The sequence below is a fragment of the Battus philenor genome, unplaced genomic scaffold (genome assembly GCF_028537555.1).
Source record: "Battus philenor isolate CCGP_79_NKW_IND1 unplaced genomic scaffold, ilBatPhil1.0.hap1 SCAF_15, whole genome shotgun sequence".
NCBI classification, from domain to species: domain Eukaryota; kingdom Metazoa; phylum Arthropoda; class Insecta; order Lepidoptera; family Papilionidae; genus Battus; species Battus philenor.
Window position 1 is genome coordinate 2,303,736 of NW_027181677.1, and position 18,759 is coordinate 2,322,494.

At 32.3% G+C, this 18,759-nt stretch overlaps 2 protein-coding genes across 4 annotated transcripts in view; one reads left to right on the plus strand and one right to left on the minus strand.

The window, feature by feature from the left end:
- The window catches only part of LOC137918797 (rho-related GTP-binding protein RhoN-like), a 158,840-nt gene that overhangs the window by 128,983 nt on the left and 11,098 nt on the right, over positions 1–18,759 (plus strand). For all 3 annotated transcript variants that reach the window (XM_068761701.1, XM_068761700.1, XM_068761702.1), the window contains exon 2: positions 8,480–8,642. In XM_068761701.1, the coding sequence (XP_068617802.1) occupies positions 8,499–8,642 (144 nt within the window). In that variant the 5' untranslated portion in view covers positions 8,480–8,498. The remainder of the gene's footprint in view (positions 1–8,479; positions 8,643–18,759) is intronic.
- On the minus strand, positions 1,529–2,491 carry LOC137918925 (mitochondrial import receptor subunit TOM40 homolog). Its single transcript, XM_068761861.1, has one exon. It carries the CDS (start codon positions 2,489–2,491, stop codon positions 1,529–1,531), a length of 963 nt encoding a protein of 320 aa, XP_068617962.1.

An 18,759-nucleotide genomic window follows, 5' to 3' on the forward strand; every position in this document is an offset into this window, starting at 1 on the left:
CAAGCCCGTTGTAGCAAAATACAGTTTTATTCGGTGTAGGACTACAAATTACTACCTCTTAATCTTTTTACTTTTCGGTTTAAAAAAATTCCGCTACATAAAATTTTATTCAAAGTAAAATCTATTATACTTTTTTTGTAAATGGATTATATAGGGTGGGCAATAAATATTTGCACTTTTGAAACATGTGTAGAAATAAAAGTACAAATGCAATTTTGTTTATGATTTATTTACCGTAATTATCATTTATTAAAATTTATTTTTTTAAAAATTACATCGTCGAGATATGCTCCGTCTCGCCGTTGGCACTCCTGTAATCGACTATTGTTTGTGTGTCGTGTTGCTATTTGCAAAAGTTTTTGGCCCACCCTTTATATACATAATATATAATCCATTATACCGGTCGCTACCCTATAGAGTGATATTATATGTTATTACACGCGTGGCGTGTACTACTCGGCGGGCGTATTACAGCCGTAATCTTCGAAAAGCAGCTCAATATAAAACGCTTAGCCGAGTTTAACGCGCACTCGACTCATATGAAAAGTCTACGCTTCAGGAATATAAATTTGTCGTCGCACTTTATGCTTTACATTTTTTTCCGGATTACACTCAAATTTCCTTAAAATGTCACTCTTTATGACTTGACTATACAGGGTGATTGTTTATATGTATAAAATCTTTAAAAGTGTGACTGAATATATAATTTATCACAGAATAATGCACTAATACAGTCAAGAAAAAACTATGACGTAAAAGATGCTGTAAAGGAGATGTTAGATGAAAGTCATGATTCAAAAAGATCTTTAAAAAGTCTTATAGTGGTGCTTTTCTGTTACTCGACATAATTTTAAAAAGATCGTATAATTGTGATACAGAAAACCGTGGTTACGTAATAATATATCCGAAACTATTGTGTGTGTTCAATAGAATATACACAGAAGTTTAAAAATAAAACAATGACGACTGCAACGATGCTATTTAGCTAGAAATCAAAAAGTAAAAAGAAATTGTTGATAAAAATTATCAAAGGTCCTGGCTCTTTCTGGTATTCGTAATCATAATTAGACGTTTCCCCTTCTTTTTGTCCTTATTGGTGAGGATTGGGATCTCCTTGACATGGAATGATGCTATTACATGGGATTTGATCAAAGTTTCTATCTAAATAGACTCTTCTGGCATCCTCATGATGCATCCAAACGATCATAATAAATGGTCAAAGAAGAATATTAATATTAAGAAATGAAAAGATGTCCAAAGTACGTACAATTTAAAATTGGATGTTAGATGGTAGTGGGTGGTTGCCGTTATAAATAGATTGATTCATTAAAATAAACATGAGAGCGATCCAAATCGAGTGGTCAAAATTTATTCAGCGTATAAAACAGGAGAAACATTAATAATATAACAATAACTAAATTATGTATACTTATTTACAAAAAATAATTCTACAAAAAAACCTTGAAATTCTACACATCCGATACTCAATTACTAAAATTTTTTTTCTAGTGTTACAGCAAAAGGAAATTCAAAAATCTAAGTTTATCCCAAAACCAAATCGCACCCTCCTTTGTCCGTCTATTAAAGTACTCCCAACTAAACGTAGCACTCTCACGTCGTTTGATTCGCGGAAATATACATCCTTCTGAAATGTAAACCCACCGCATCTTTGAGTATCTACGAATATTTTCAATTCAGAATCCGCGTATGTCTTGTGCAGTGCCAATCCGACTGTAACAGGTGCTGTATGTTGACCTTCATCAATTATCGTCGCTAATCGTAGATCCTCTGAGAGCTTCTTAAAAACGCACACTTGAAAACCTGCTCTGCTTACTGTGGAGGTCACTGAGAACGTTGGCTTACCGTATCGTGTACTAACGGACAGTTCTGGAAGCGCTGGATACGACAACGGCTTAAAACCTAATTCAGTACCAATACTAAAATCAGGATGGACTTTATACATCCACTGTGTGATTGTTTTCAACGTGTTCGGCTCCATGTCGTTCATTTTAAATGAGAAAGAAGTCACTGATCTTTCACTCTCTCTTTCGATCTCCACCTCAGTCTCTGACGATATCAAGTCTTTGATTTTAGAAGTTAAATTAACAGTATATGCTCCTTCGATGTTCTCTGTATATGTCGCCGTGGCAGAGCCGTTTGAGTCTATTAACAAGCCGTCGTTAATATGTTTCGGTTCCATTTCTTTGTTCAAGTATTGCTTGTAACTCTGGTACGTTTCCTTCGTTTTTCCATAATTGTATTGTTGTACCAGTTTAACTTTATCCAACACTTGTCTCACGATGATTAGTTTTGTACCAATAAAGCACTTTGGGAAGACGCTTTTCGCTTCAGTGTGAATGTCACTGAGTCTTAAAAGTTTCGCCTTTATAGGTTCGATTACAATTATATCCTTCTTCTTTGGCAGTAGCCGCTGCAAGCTGGAAACGAAGTTACTGACCTCCGCTTTAATAGAGTCCTCGTTTAGGTCCATTGTTGGTTTTTAAAGTCTTTTTTATTTGAGTAACTGGTCAGACGTCATCGAAATGTCAAACGATATTTTTAAATGGCGGCCGGCATGTTCAGCCAGCCGGTTGCTCTGCGTAATAGTGATGTAATTGTCCACGACTATACCACAGTGTATATTTATCTAAACAAAATACTATACGTACCTTTCTAGTGATTTTTTTTTTGTAAATAATAAATATTTATTATAAAAAATATAATATTTATACTTCATAGGTTTAGGTGCACTAAATGTAGACAAGATTGAAAGTCAAACTAGATGTATTATAAATAATCTAAGTTGCCAAGGCACAACATTTAAGAAAATCGATGGAATATTTTTCTGTAAAAAAATTAAACACCTTGATAATGTAGCAAAAATTTCAGGTCGCCAAACGTTCTTATATTTCGCCGTCTAACCAGACGCCAGACGAATCATGAATAGTACGCTCTTGGGTATATATTTTAGTTGCCACAGTTTTCTTTTAGTTTTCCTGGTAATTACTTTAAATTTCGTTTTTATTTATTTGTTTTTGTAATTGTTGCTAAGTCATTTAAATTAAAAATGAGTGATCCAGACTGCATACTACTTCCTACCTCAATATCTAAATCTAAAAACTTGATACGGTTTATATGTATAAATATATGTCGAACTTTATTAAAAGATGTGTTGGTGTGTTCTTCCTGGTTCTTCTTCACAACTATAACATCTTGCGAAGCAGAGTATAGTCAGAAATAAAATAGATTAATAAAGAAATAGATAATAATTTGACGATCAATTAGAGTTCTGTTAAAAATTTCTATGTTGAATGAACGTATTTTTATATTTATTTTTAAAGATGGAACCTGCCTGTCACATGATCCAATATAATTTGATTACAAAATAAAATGCAATAACCTCCTAATGCAGGATAAGATGTGATGCTTTAAAGGGGTGTATACATAGTTCATTTACTGTCAATTAATGTGTTGTACACCTTATGCAAAAGTCAATAGTTTAACAGATGAAAAATAATGTAATAATATAGTAATAAAGTAATAATAATAAAGTAGTAAAAAAGCGTTTTCAAAATTAGAATTACTACATGTTATATTTTATTATTGTGTATTCTGTCCTTGAAGACATTGTACTGCTAGAAGTTATTGACCAGACTAATTCCGACAGAGAAAATAAATCGACATATTTCAGAGTAATTACTTTATACAGATTGATTGGAAATAAGGGTAAAGGCTTTAAAGTTTTTATCGGATAAATGAGCTATAATTAACCATTGAAAGCTTTTTCCAATCACCCTGATAAGAAAAAACATATTTTAGTTTCTGCTACAATTACTAATGTATATATACTCGTATATACATCAGAAATTAAATAATTTACAGTGGTCACCCTTATAAAAGCTAATTCGTCAAAAAAATTAAATCTTTATCTTTTAAAGTTTTATTTTTTTAAAGAATATTGGCCTATACATTTACCCATTCAGCTTTTTTACCAAGCACTTTATATCAAGTTTGATTTTAGAATATAGTTTACATTTAGTGCACCAAAACGTGCAAAGTATAATAGAATATACAACTTATTTCATCTTGAATATAATGGTCTTGTCTTTTCACTATTCGGACTGTTGCGGGCTCTGGAGGAAATCCTTTTAAGAAATTGCAATAACACTGAGTGGATGGACGCAAATGTATCGCTGGGGCATCTTTGTGCTAACAACGTTCACTACGGCAAGCTATCGCGTCGCATCCAGAGAGAATATTAAAAGAATTGAGACAATTACAAATAAAGAAAATAAACATTTATAATAAAATATATTGTATTTATTGCACAACGTAATACTGATAATAAATAGACACACACATGAAAACATTTCATAATTGTTCGGAATGGTATCCACATATATGTGTTTCTGTGTTTGCGTACGCGTGTTACATTACATAGGCCCATAGTGTTTAGTGCGCACAGTTGTATCACGTTAAATAAATTACTATTGCACGTAGTTATAATTATATACATACATACATAAATATTTATATATATATATTTATATACATATATATGTCTGTATGTTCTTTATAGAAGCTTAAACTATGCATTTGATCATTTGAACCAACGAATTTCGTCTAAGTTTGTATGACTAATTTTCGACAGATGGCGCCACAGCATTTCCAATATATTTCATACTGATTTTAATTAAAACTGACTATCAACGAACGAACGAAGACTTTTTCAGGTATGGGTTACATAAGAATTTATGTAAATTTTTAATTTATGTCCAGCCCACATTATTAAAATAATTAATTTTTTTTTCTTAAATTTCACGTGAACGAAATCGCGGGACAGAGCTAGTAAATATATAAAATAGATCACCACCTGACTATGCCCCAAGTTGCGATAGTGATAGTAAGTTTGAATATTAAATGATAACACGCATAGTTACCTAAAAACGAATGTCTACAACAGACAGACAATGTAGTCTTTCAATTTGTTCCTCATTGCCAAGCCATGGGTATATAAAGAACCTGGTAACCAACTCCATTTTTCTTGTTATAAATCTTCTTTTTATCACATTAAAATCAATGTATTATAATACTAATATATAAGAAGTCGTCGCACAGAATACAGAATTATGGTTGGTAAAATTGATAGAAGAATTCAAATATCAAGACAATATGTAAATTATTGATCTAATTTTGTTACCGTATGAACTAAACTCGTATAGAGTTGGAATATTCCTATCAAACACAGAACCAGTCAGGATCGTATCGCATGAAATATGCATTTTAAATTGTGGATAGCACAACGTACTGGGTTCAATTCGTGTCCCAATTCCATTTAATAAACATAGCTTCGACGGGTGTTTTTGTCGTTTTGCAACACTTCAGCTCGGTGGAGCTGTAGACATTAAAACAATTGAAAATCGATTCAGCGAATGGCACTCCGATGGTATTAAAATATATAGCCTACCGCGTCATCAAATGAATATTTTAAAATTCAATATATTTATTATTATAGTTACATAAAGTTGTTTTGCAAAAAAAATAGCGTTTTAATTAACAAAAAAAATAAGGGTTGATCGTAGAGGGGTGAAAATTTAAGGTTGTATGTATTTTTGTATGCTGTATCATAATAAAATAAAAACCAAAAAAATTGTCTAAAAAATAAAAAATAATAATTTAGGTGTGGACCACCCTTATCACTTAGGGGTATGAAAAATAGATAGTAGCCGATTCTCAGATCTACTGAATACGCATATAAAATTTGGTAAAAGTCGGTCAAGCGGTTTAGGAGGAGTTCAAGTTCGAACACCGTGACACGAGAATTTTATATATTAGATTTTAAAAAATAAATAACTTTCCATAAATTTGTAATATAATTTCAATACTTCGATTATTAATTTCCAAAGAAGCTATTATAAATGAAAAGAAGGAGTGACGATGAAAGCAGAGGAAAATTTCCAATAGAAATAAATGAAATTCCATTCGATTCTGGATTTTCCTTTAAATTTCACAGCAGCGTGCGCTACTCTGCGCTGTTGCAGAAACGTTCAAAGAAAACTCGCAATTGGCTCCAACAGTGTGACTCGAAAAGAAAACCTATAGAGTAAAACTATAAGTTCAATTTCTTTTAATGTCAGTTATAGAGGTAAATTATTTATATTACTCTATTAGGAAAAATGTTTAGTCTTATTTCTTATAGCCAAACCCTTAAGACTAAGCATATGTATATATTTAATGGAATCAGGCGTTACCTTGCGGAAGTCCATCCTAAGTAAAAAAAGGACCAATATTTAGCCACTTCCGCACTTGCAGTGGTAGTCGTGCAACAAAGTGCACCGCCCGCCAGCCCGCTGATTAATGTGTGTGCGGCAAACAATGCGAATTACACAACTGCCACCGTCAAATCACTCAACACGTGTTTCACCCCTCCACGCGACGTCTTCAGGAGTTATGTTACACCGATTAGTGCCAAACACATAGTACTTGGACTCTGTGTTTGGGGGCTGGCAGGCCTTATTTTGCAGAAGTCCATCCTAAGTAAGTGTAATTTGTATTGTTGCCGCATGCGCATTAATCAGCGGGCTGGCGGGTGATGCACTTAGTTGCACTACTACCACTGCATGTCCGGAAGTGGCTAAATATTGGTCCTTTTCTTACATATGTACATATATACTCTAGATATACACATTAATTAAACATAAACTAAAACTAAGCATGTATTATACAGGACGATTGGAAATAGGTACAAAAAATTTCAAAACCTTTTGACAACATATGCTTATTTTTTCTCTGAATAATTGGCATCTATTTACAATCATCCTGTATAACGTAATCACTCTGAAATTGGTAACATTAATTTCATTTATATCATAATGCGAGAAGCTAATAACTTCTGACAGTACAAAGTGTGCTGGGACAAATAATAAACAATTATTAATAGTAAATATCGTCGTTTCAATACATATACGAATGCTACAGGACATAGGCTTCCTCCAACGATATCTGTGGGTGATATACTATGATCGCCACAATTTGAAGGAGGTTTGGCGATCGCAGTGTGGTATTGTGCGCAGAGGGCGCTGCTGCCTTTGGAAGCTTATCGAATGCACAAAGTGCGACCCGCGAGCTTCGATCGCAAGTCTCATCCATACCACTGTGCTACCACTGCTAAATGTAACACTATATTATCATTATATTATTAATGATTTTTTTTTATGGCCCCCGCTATTGGGAGACTTTCGTACCCCCAATCTTGTTTGGGACAGGGACTTTTCAACATTATTTAATTATTTCACATATTTTTTTATTTTCATTATCGTCTTTCAAACATCGTATGATCTTTCGTTCTTTTCATTCTTGCCACAATTCTTCTGTCTTTCCCTTTCGCTCTGTAACGCCTTTCATAGATCCCTCATTACTCTTTTACATTTTTATTATTTTATTTATACAGGATTATTACAATATCACTTGGTTTTACATTATTTTTTTTTTATTTTTGTTGTTTACATTTTTATTAGCTTTTATTTCTATCTGTTACTATATTTATTATTTTTCTACAAAGTAGGAGGAACTCTTCTTTGGTTTTTTCTTCTCTTATCAGGGAGGCTATTGATTCCTCCCTGATTTTCACACCAGACCGGCACTCGAAGTCAAACCGGAGTCCCCAGGAAAAATATAATGAACTGTTAGAGGTATTAAGTATAAGGAAAAAGGATATTTCGACCACAAAAAAACCGTAAAAGTTTGTTTTTGACTTTTCACAGATGAGGGCATGTTTGAAACCATAATAGCTTTAAATTGAATTATTTCATCATGGGAGAGTTTCTACCAAATTGGGTATTTCTGATATTTTCCTTACGTCATATAAAAGTGGTTACTGTGAATGATGCTTTATATTTTTATTATTATATGAGCCCAATATCCTGACAGTGGAAACATGATAAAACTATAAATATGATATATAAATAAAAGGGGATGACTTATAATATCATCATTTATATATAAGAAACAGATGTTATGAGAAATTGATTACATAATGTCAATCAATCTACCAAATCCTTAATTGATTTTGCTAAGCGCCATATCAGAATAGGAGTAATATTAATCACACAAGACGTGCCATGATATATCGCAGTACGACGAGCTTAAATACGATGCTATTTAGAATTTTTATATAAAAATCCTAGGTATTTAACATCTATTGTTATATTGGATTGATGAGTATATTTTGTAATATTTTTAACTATAAATTTTATAGTTAAACAATGAAAAAAAAAAAAAATATTCGAACGTCCATTTTTTTTTCTTGTTTTACCGTTGTAATTTTATGAGACACTCTCTTCTCATACGAACTGACAAATCGCGTAAAAAAAATAATGAATTAATAACAATAAATCCTATATATCTATTCATAACAATAATTTGTAAGTGTTTAGGTTTCTGGAGAATTCGTGTAGTAATTCAATAATATATTACACAGATATCTGCCCATAACAACGATGTGGTCCGGTAAGAAGGGATCGGAGGGCAGCGGCGCCGGGACACCCACAGCTGAAGAAGAAATCAAAGTGGTGCTTGTTGGAGACTCACAGTGTGGCAAGACCTCGCTTGTGCAGAGATTTGTGTCCGACACTTTTATTGAGGTAAGCTGAAACTTTAATCATCGTTATCACTGCAGACATAGACTGAATCTATAACCTTCCTTACAAAGTTTCTCCACAACCACAAGGCCCTATCAGCCATCCCTTCTGCGAACTATCTAGCCTACCTTCTGCCTCTGCAATTTACCAATCCGCTGGGGTATGACTTATCTACTATCCTACGTATCTTCTCTTTTCTCTTTTGATGTAATACAAAGAGAAATTTTGCTTTGGTAAGATAGTTGGGGTCACAACTCAAAGGTCTCAGAGTTCTATGAAATGAACTTAGGACCCTGCGGTATTCTTCGGATATAGTTACTATAAAAAAGAGTTAGCTAAGTAGCTTTATTTAGCTTGAAGCTATAAAAACTAACGAACAAACGGTATTAAATAAATATTATTAAAAAATAACTTTTGTAGAAGGCATGCTATTGTTTAAACTAGCAGACGTCTGCACCTGTATGCACTCAACTACCAGTCCGATTCAGCCTTGTTCACAGCAAACAGTAATTTGTTTTATCTACCGCTCATCGCAGCATAAAATATGCTGTGATGACTGGTATTTGTAACGTCGCGAGTCCAATATATACATTTTCATGACATTGTGTTTGTGTTCAATTTAGTTAAATTCAATCGCGAAAGTCTACACATTGATTTTAAAATCGCTTGTAGCTTTCGGCGAGTAGCTCCGAAATTTTGGATGGCTGAAAAAAGTAAACCTTGATTCTCATTAAAAAGAAGTAAACTAAACACGTTAAGCGCTTATGGCGTCACGTGCGCAGTGTCCCAGATGGTCACCAAAATAACGATCGTGTCCTAATTATACCGTACCACATGAGTGCAATGTGGGGTTCCGCATATTTCCGTACAATTGTGCCACACGGACCGATCTAGTTTTGAGTTCACACCAAAATAGTTGTCTTATTTATCCTATTATGATATGAATGGATTGATAATGCAATTTGCTCTATCGCCCCTATCTAGGAAAGCTCAGGATCATTTCTCTGTGTTAAATAATTTTTCCACATTCTTATTTTTATTTTCTCTCTTTACAATTATTTTTTATTTATCTCCTATTTTTTTTTCACAATACCTTATACTCTCCTGACTTGTATCCTTATTTACAACATCTTCCTTCGTTCTCTTCTACACCTGAAATACTACAGTAAGTTACTTCTTCTTCTTTTAGCAATTGTATTTGTTTCTCCTTTATCTATCTTATCTTTTCTTTTTATATATATTGCCATTTTTAATATTTTTCATTAGTTTCTAGTTCTTTGATATAATGTTTACCTTCTAAAATACAAATACAAAACAAATTTTACAACCAATGCGATGTTGGAACAACTTTAATAAACAATATTTCTTATTGTTATGAACTAAATTTATTGGCGTGTTAAAATGTATTTAAAAAAAATTTCAAGTCATTAATTGACGTGTTAACAAATACAAAAGAATATATTTTTTATTCCGTACACATCACCAGTTCAAATATGATCATCACTTGAGCCCTTAGTCGTGTGCACTGCCTGATATTAGCCTTCCCCTTAGATTTATAATAGGATCTGTTGGAAGCGGCCTGTATGCACATCTACCGACGCCCTTAACAAAGACGTCTGTCCCTTTTGTGGGTGGACACGAATATATTTATATTTCCATTGTATTCATCCACGTATAAAAAAGGCCACAATAAATTTGTACTCATATTTCACAATGAATACCTTAATACAGTAGATAAAGCAATTCTCAAGGTTTACTATCACTTATAAATTACACTGAACTTTTGTAAAGTTTAATACATAAGAATATGGAGGCATTATACGGAAGTATATTTTAAAAAAATGGATAAAATGTTCCGTCGTGGTAGTCCAGCGGTAGAGGACTGAGACATTCAATCGTATCCCGGTTCAATTCCCAGGATGCAGTCTTATAATATTTACAATTCGTGCATTAACTAGTTTATACCAAAACACAGGATTGTCACTACTCACAAACAAGTCTCCAGAGGGTACGTAGCTGCTATGTACTATGTGCCCAGTATACCATAATATAATACGACAATCGCCAACACCAAGTGTGGCGATTGTGGTATATCTCCCCATAGATATCTTTGGGAGATACTTATGCCTTGCAGTGGGCATCTACGTGATGAAACGACAAGACGATATTGTATAATCGTACACAGTTGTCAACAAAAAGTATTAATTTTATGGAGCCCGGCCTTTATTGTACATGTATATATATATATATATATATATATATATATATATATATATATATATATATATATATGCATATATATATGCATATATATATATATATGTGGGTGTGTATATATATATAAATATCGCAATTTTACTTATATATATTTATACTTGTATTTAGACAAATACATCATATACACTTATGCATGGACTAGACATGTCATATTTTCTGTTGACGAATTTTATCTCCTGTAGTTTTCAGCTCTCATATAATATACGATGAACATGAACTTATTTATATGATATATGAAGTATATTGTATACTTTTTAGTTTATGTTTTAAATCTTTTTATATTATACATTTCATAATTCACAGACATTAAACGCGAGTATTGTATTGTAAAACCTTCAAGGAATTACTAAAACTGGTTACTGAAAAAGGTTATTTTGCCACTTTTATATTTCTATAGATTTTTTGAGAGTATGTATAGAAAATGACATTAATTTTAAGAGACATAACTTACACTACGAGAGATATTGTAATAAAATACCTTGATTGCGTAATGAACTCAATTCAGCTCATTACGATAAGATGAAGAAGAAATGGCTCGTTTTTAGTCGCAAAATTACTTCTGACTTCTGTTTTTCTCAAATTGGAACACAGTGATTGGTTAAAATTGAATTTTTTGCTGCAAAAAGTTGCGAAGCAATCACCGGAAAGTTTTTACTATTCCCACGCTATATCGGCATCCGTTACATGTTATTTTAGGACAGTATTTCTCAGTATTCAGTAGAGTCCACAAACACGTGTTAGACGAGTGTTGAAGGCTGCAAAAATTAATAAAAAAAGGTTTACAAATTAAAATTCCTTATTACTGTTTTTATTTTTATTTTTTTTAGCCAAAAGGTAAAATCTGCTTCTTCTCTACAACTTTGCGAGGAAGAGTAGAGTCAAAAATTAAATTGATAAAAAAGTTGACGATCGATAAAAGTTCTGATGAAGTTTCCAATATTGAATAAACTAATTTTATGTTTTATTGATCTCTTTTGGCAGTTTTCTCTTGACGTAACCACAGAAAATTATATAGATAGTAAAATCTAATATATAAAATTTTCGTGTCACGGTGTTCGAACTTGAACTCCTCTGAAACGGCTTGACCGATTTTTACCAAATTTTATATGCGTATTTAGTAGGTCTGAGAATCGGCTACTATCTATTTTTCATACCCCTAAGTGATAAGGGTTGTTCACCCTTAAAATTTTTTTTTAATTTTTTTGACGAAATATTTTGTTTTAATTTTTTTTGATACAACATACAAAAATACATACAACCCTAAATTTTCACCCCTCTTCGATCATCCCTTATTTTTAAATTGAAAATTAAAAATACTTTTTTGCAAAACAACGTTTGCGGGATCAGCTAGTAATATATATAAATAAACATTAGTAATTAAACAAAAAACTAAAATATGATTTTCTTCATCATTCTTATTAACTTGATTGGAAAAAGCTTTAAAGGGATATTTTGAGCTCATTTGTCAGCAGAAAACTTTAAGACTTTTACACTTATTTTCAATCATTCTATAAATGTCACTCGGAAAATGCACAGGCAGTACTATCTCTGCCGGTACTGATAGTAATTTTTTTGTAGTGCTATGAATTAAGAAAACGTTTATTTTTAATACATTATTATTACGTTTTTCACTATTATTCAAACAATTGACCTGTCGTGTGTACAATGCACTAATTAACAGCCAATTAGCTATACATAAACCCTTGTAAAGTTTTAACAATTATGCAATCAGCCGGTATAGAATTCTAGTTTTTTCAATAAAAACATTTTCAATTAGAGGAAACAGAGTCGGCACGAATAGCCATATCGAAGTCCAGTTGTTCGATCCTTAAGAGTACTTTTTAATTAACATTTTTCCAAGTAAAACTTTCACACAGATGCAAAAAAAAAAGAAAAGTACGTGTAAGTCACACACATGCATTGCAACAATATTGTACTCCACCAATGCCTCATGTTACCCTAGTTCTGTTTCGCTAGAGTTTTTGCTTTCATGTCGTTTGAATTCAAACTTGTGTTTACGGTTGTACATTTTGTTGTAAATTAAAAACTTTGTTTACGTTCGAAATACGAATGTTTTTTTTTTATTATTTTCCAAATAACGTACGTGCTTGTTTTAAAGTGTAGAATGTTTTTGATATATCTGTAATATTTTTGATACTGATCTCAACACACTTTTTAACAAAATGTATAAACATTTCGACAAAATATCAAACGCTGTTTTTTTGTTTTGTTTATATATAAATCTGTTCCATAAAATTAATAACTCCACTGTTAAGCAGAAATTTGTTAACACTTAACATGTATGGTATAACAATAATCGAAAAGTATAATCCGAATTTAATTGATAGAAAAGAAAAAGATAAATATAGACAAAGATTAACTTCGAGTTAAAAATAAATGTGTCTATTAAAAACTTTAGTTCTAGATGCATTTATTTCGTACAGACAATAATATCCACTGGACCACTCAAAGCTAACGAAAAGGCTTACCTCTGCTAGGGATGATATGACATTATAATCCTTGCGGTGTTTTAGATTTACAGTTTTAGTGTTACAGATTTAGTTGTCTCGAAGAAATAGCCGCGATAAGACGGCGGTATATACTTCTTCATTGGTTTCATATATTGTTATATAATAACGAGTTAAATAAATAAATAATAGTATTATGGGAATAACACAAGCACGTCGTTTCAATCTATAGACGCCAATGGAAGACATAGGCCCCTATTCTCTCAAAAATGTCCATTAGAGGACATATCATAATCGCCCCGCTTGGTAAGCGGATTCGCAATTGCTCTGTGGTATGTATAATACGCTGAGGACTCTGTTGTCCATCCCTTGGAAACTTGTTTTTGAACAGGTCCAATCTTATAAGATTATGTATAAAACTCTATACCGGTAATCGAAGCCGTAATCTACAATTGCAATCTAATCACGCAAAGACTACCATGTCAGTTTAGAAATAATTATTGGCATATATGGTCTTGGAGAGGAAGTTTGAACTGTGGACTCAACATTGCTCCTCCAGGAACTTAAGACCAAGTAATGGGTCCCCAAAATCATACACGATACGTTTTTTTTTAATTTAAAATACTTCAGCCATGTTAAGATACGTAAAGACGATGATACGGGGAGACTTATAGTTCAAGTTATAATAGCTCAATAAAAAAGGTCATCCTGGTTTGCAATGTACAGATCAAGTAAGAAAAGGACCAATATTTAGCCACTGCAATCGTGCAACAAAGTGCATCACCCGCCAGCCCGCTGATAAATGCGCGTGCGGCAACAATACGAATTACACTTACTTAGGATGGACTTCCGCAAAATAAGGCCTGACTCCATTAAATATGTGTACAGATTAATTTAATGCTCTCATGGAATGGCATTGGAATCCATGCATGGGATATGGGAAGGTGGTAGGGAACTGTAAGAAGGTTCTCAATGACCACAGCCCTGTGAATAACATATTATTAGTTTACTCACAAGAAGAGAATGGGATATAACATCCTGTAGACCCTCGGTCCATGTAGTTTGGATGCAAAAGTTTTAAGGAGATGAAGGTGTAGTTCATTAGCTGTCAATAAATATTTGGTACAACTTATCCAAAAACCAATGATTTCACAGATAATAATGTATGATAATATAGTGAAGCAATACATTTTAAAAACAATTATTGTTTACTTTCCATCCATGCAGACTTAATTAATAGAAAATAGATGTTAAAGCCTTTAAAGATTTATGCAGACAAATGATCTGTTCATTTAAAACTTACAATCAAAAATCAAAATCAATCGCCCTGTATATGACCCTTTCTTTTAATTTTTGTGAGTAATAAATGCTATATTTCACATAAAGTGTAATGCCTGATAGGAATCGGCTATTTAGGACCGATAGACAGTCCTTTATTACTGCGCCTCCAGTTGCTATTCCTCTAGTGTTGTTTCTGTACTCTAAAAGACTGTTTCCCAACAGCCCACGCCCCTCAGGGGGGCAATTCGAAAGTTGACTTAATACGAGTTTAACCTTTTTATTTTAATACTAGCTGATCCCGCAAACGTTGTTTTGCAAAAAAAATTAAAGTTTTTAATTAACAAATGTAAGATAAGGGTTGATCGTAAAGGGGTGAAAATTTAGGTTTGTATGTATTTTTGTATGCTGTATCATAATAAAATAAAAACCAAAAAAATTGTCTAAAAAATTAAAAATAAACTTTAGGGGTGGACCACCCGTATCACTTAGGGATATGGAAAATAGATAGTAGCCGATTCTCAGATATACTGAATACGCCTGTAAAATTTGGTAATAATCGGTCAAGTCGTTTCGGAGGAATTCAAGTTCGAACACCGTGACACGAGAATTTTATATATTAGATAAAATTATGTGCATTACATAGAGCGAAAGAATTTTAGGAAGGCTAAGGTGAGGCAAAAGAAAGGTTGGAAAATAGAGTTCTAAACAAATGTAAAATAATTTTATTAGTCAAATACAAGATGGCGCTGTATTTTAGGTAAAACGAATGTATTGTAAAAAATAATTGCCAGTGCAAAAGTAACGTAATAAGAAATAGTGCAAACGATTTTTCTTATTTCAAAACAAATTTCATGCTACACTAACGACGTCGATATATCTCGAGAGTATCGAGGAGTCACAATATGGCAGGGTAATAGTCAGTTACAGGGCATTGCACTTAGAGCTAACGAAGCGTGTTTAAATCACAAGCGACTAGCGTATACCTAACCTTTACTGCAAACATTTATTACAAGATATTAAAAAATATAGATAATATATGGTGTGATTGGATATAAGTATAAAAAAGGAGTGATCAATTAATATATAGTCTATCTAAAAATTAATGATTTCGGAAATATTAAATAATCTAAAGCGTAAAAAACGTTTTTAAAATTCGATTTATTATCTATTAAAGTTAATTATAGTTTACCATAACCAGGTAACTTTATATAGGATGATTTAAGATGGGTTAATATTTTTTAAAACTTTTTACTGAAAAATATTATCTGTGTAGTAGCATTCACATTAATTTTAATTATAATTCAATACTAACTTCTAAACGTATGAAATTGCCCCATTTTTTCATAAAAGTCTTATTATTTATATATTTATTAACATACATTTGCACATAGTAGAGGCAACTTAATAATGAAGGCATTGTTTTTCAATTAATCATTTGAACAATGCACAAGTTTGACTGTTCCGCGTTTTGTCCTTTTTTTGCAGCAAAAAAACATTAATCTTATGTTGTCAGAATATCGATATTAAAGACTATAATAAATAATAAGGCAAAAACAAATATCCAATTTAATTTGTATAATTAATTAATTTTGATTTAAATTTCGAGCATAAAGCATTCGATCTAAGATCGTATAGAGGTTTAGACTAAGAGGCTTCAGCGATCTGAAAGCAAAAAAAGCGCTAATCAGTAAATAAAATTTATATCGTATATATTAGTGTATGTAGATATACATATGGCAGAGAAATGGCCTCAGCAGGTTTAATAAGAGACTGGTGTCATCTTTTTTGACATTGTTAACATAAGTTTAATGATTACAACAAATTTCCAAAAAAACAACAGTTTTTCGAAATCTTTTAATTTTCGACTAACAACAATATCTGGAGAGTTATGAATGCTACGATGTTTCTGGCAATGACTCTGTACCAACGGTGTCGCTATATATACCCATTAAATAAGTAATAAATTTTTAACAATAATAAAATTAAATAAACATCCGCTTTAACTTACACCTTGTACCACCGCACAAAGTTGGTTTATACTAACGATAATACGCAATAATGGTATAAGTTAGGTAATGCTTCGTATTGTTGCTCGCTTGGCCCGATTCCCGTGGGTGCAGCGAATCCGAATGACCACCTGGATACCGGTCATCAAGATCTAAGACGGAGACAAGCTCCAAGATATATAGATCCCACGTATCTTAGGTAGGAAGTGCTTTTAAGATACTTAATAGTCCAATTCAACCAGTGGCGGGGCGGCCCAAACGTCTGACAAATGGAATGTACTGTAATAATTTTAATAAAGAAAATAAAAACAAATACAAGCTGAAATTATATGCTTGGTTTATTATTATTATATATTCATGTTGTAGCTCTAACATACGTAACCTATATACAGAGAGATTCGTGACTTTGTCGGGCAAATGTTTTCAAATAAGAGGAGGTGCTTTTACGTATTTTTGCAATTCACCAATGCATGAAGTTTCAAAGTTAAAAAGGTACTGTAATTACATTTTCAAACAGTTTTTTCAGAGCATCGTGATGTTGATATCTTTGTTAATTTCAAAATTTCATAAGTGTTTTTTTTTTTGGTCACGTATTACATTCAGCTTGTAAATATGAAGAAATATCGGGAACAGATATTTCGATATTGTTTAAATGAAGTTGTATAAGATAAAATATGTAAAATGCAGGAAAACGTCATTATTTTTAGTCACGCTTCACTAAATATTTGGATCTACTTATCGTTTGCGGAATGTCTATTAATAAATCTAGACAGTTCTAAAGTCATAGAAAGGCATTCTACACTAATACATAACTGCGGTTCTTCTCCTCACTCATATAATAGTTAACATGAATAATATAATTTAAATAAGCAAATAAGCTTCTCTGCGAGATACATTCAGTCAAATAAAAAATCAAGCAGAATCAAGTTCACCGACGTAGATTGAAGAACTATGTAAAGCAAAGATGAGAACAGTGTTTTCAAACACGTGGCCCCTGCCCAAAGGGGGACCATTTGATTGTTAAGTGGGGCGATTCGAAAGTCGACTCGACACCAATTTAACCCTTTGGGTTTAATATAAAAATATGTATATTACATATGAAGGCGTAAAAATTTAGAAAGATGAAAGAGGTGCGTGTAATAAAAAATATGGGAAAATACTGTTCCAAATTGTGGACCGCGTGTTCCAAATTGTAGGTGGTATTGACAAATTCGCGGGAAGTCCCTAGATCGCATCGCAAAACCGTAAATGTGGCGATCTTTGTGAGATACCTTGCAGTGGGCATCTTTCAGCTGACTCGTTGATGACGATTTTAAAACATTGAGCAAAATATTACTATGGATTTGGGACTAAAACTTCATCATTCATATTGAATTATTAATTCACCATATAACGACGGTCAACGGATCTATAACACAGAATGTTTATTATTGTTCATTGTTTTTATGTTACAGACAGATCAAAACTAGAATGTTTTCTTTCATTAAAAACCTCTATAACAACGCGGTTGCAGCTACGCTCATAAATTATAAATTCTCTCGCGGAATCTCATTATGAGTTTATCACCTTTATAAATATAAAATTGTACATAGCCCAGTAATTTAACTAGATATGTTTCTCGCGAGTGCCTCTTCTAGATAAAGACAGAAATATTAATAATATATTTTGTTTCACATACAGATTTGACAATATATCTATAATCAAACTGATTCATTTAAATATCGAATTAAAATAACAACATTTCATCATGATGACCATTCGTGCATTACCGTTAAGACCATTTTACCAACCCACTTAGTGTTAGCCAACTAGAGTCCATCACTAACTACTACTAATAATACTAGAATAATAAGGAATTTAGGTATAACCCTGATCATAAAGATAAAATCAATTGAAGACAGAAAAAATATACAAATATATTTTTTAAATATTTTCTTATCGAATACCGGGTAACCTAGTGAAGTTTAATTAAAAAGTAGAAGAAAGAATCTTAAGGAAGATTTTTAATTAAAAAGTCATCTCACTGGCTATCCGTTTTCAGCCAAACGACACCCATTGCGAGGCATATACCTATATATGTGGGTTTTA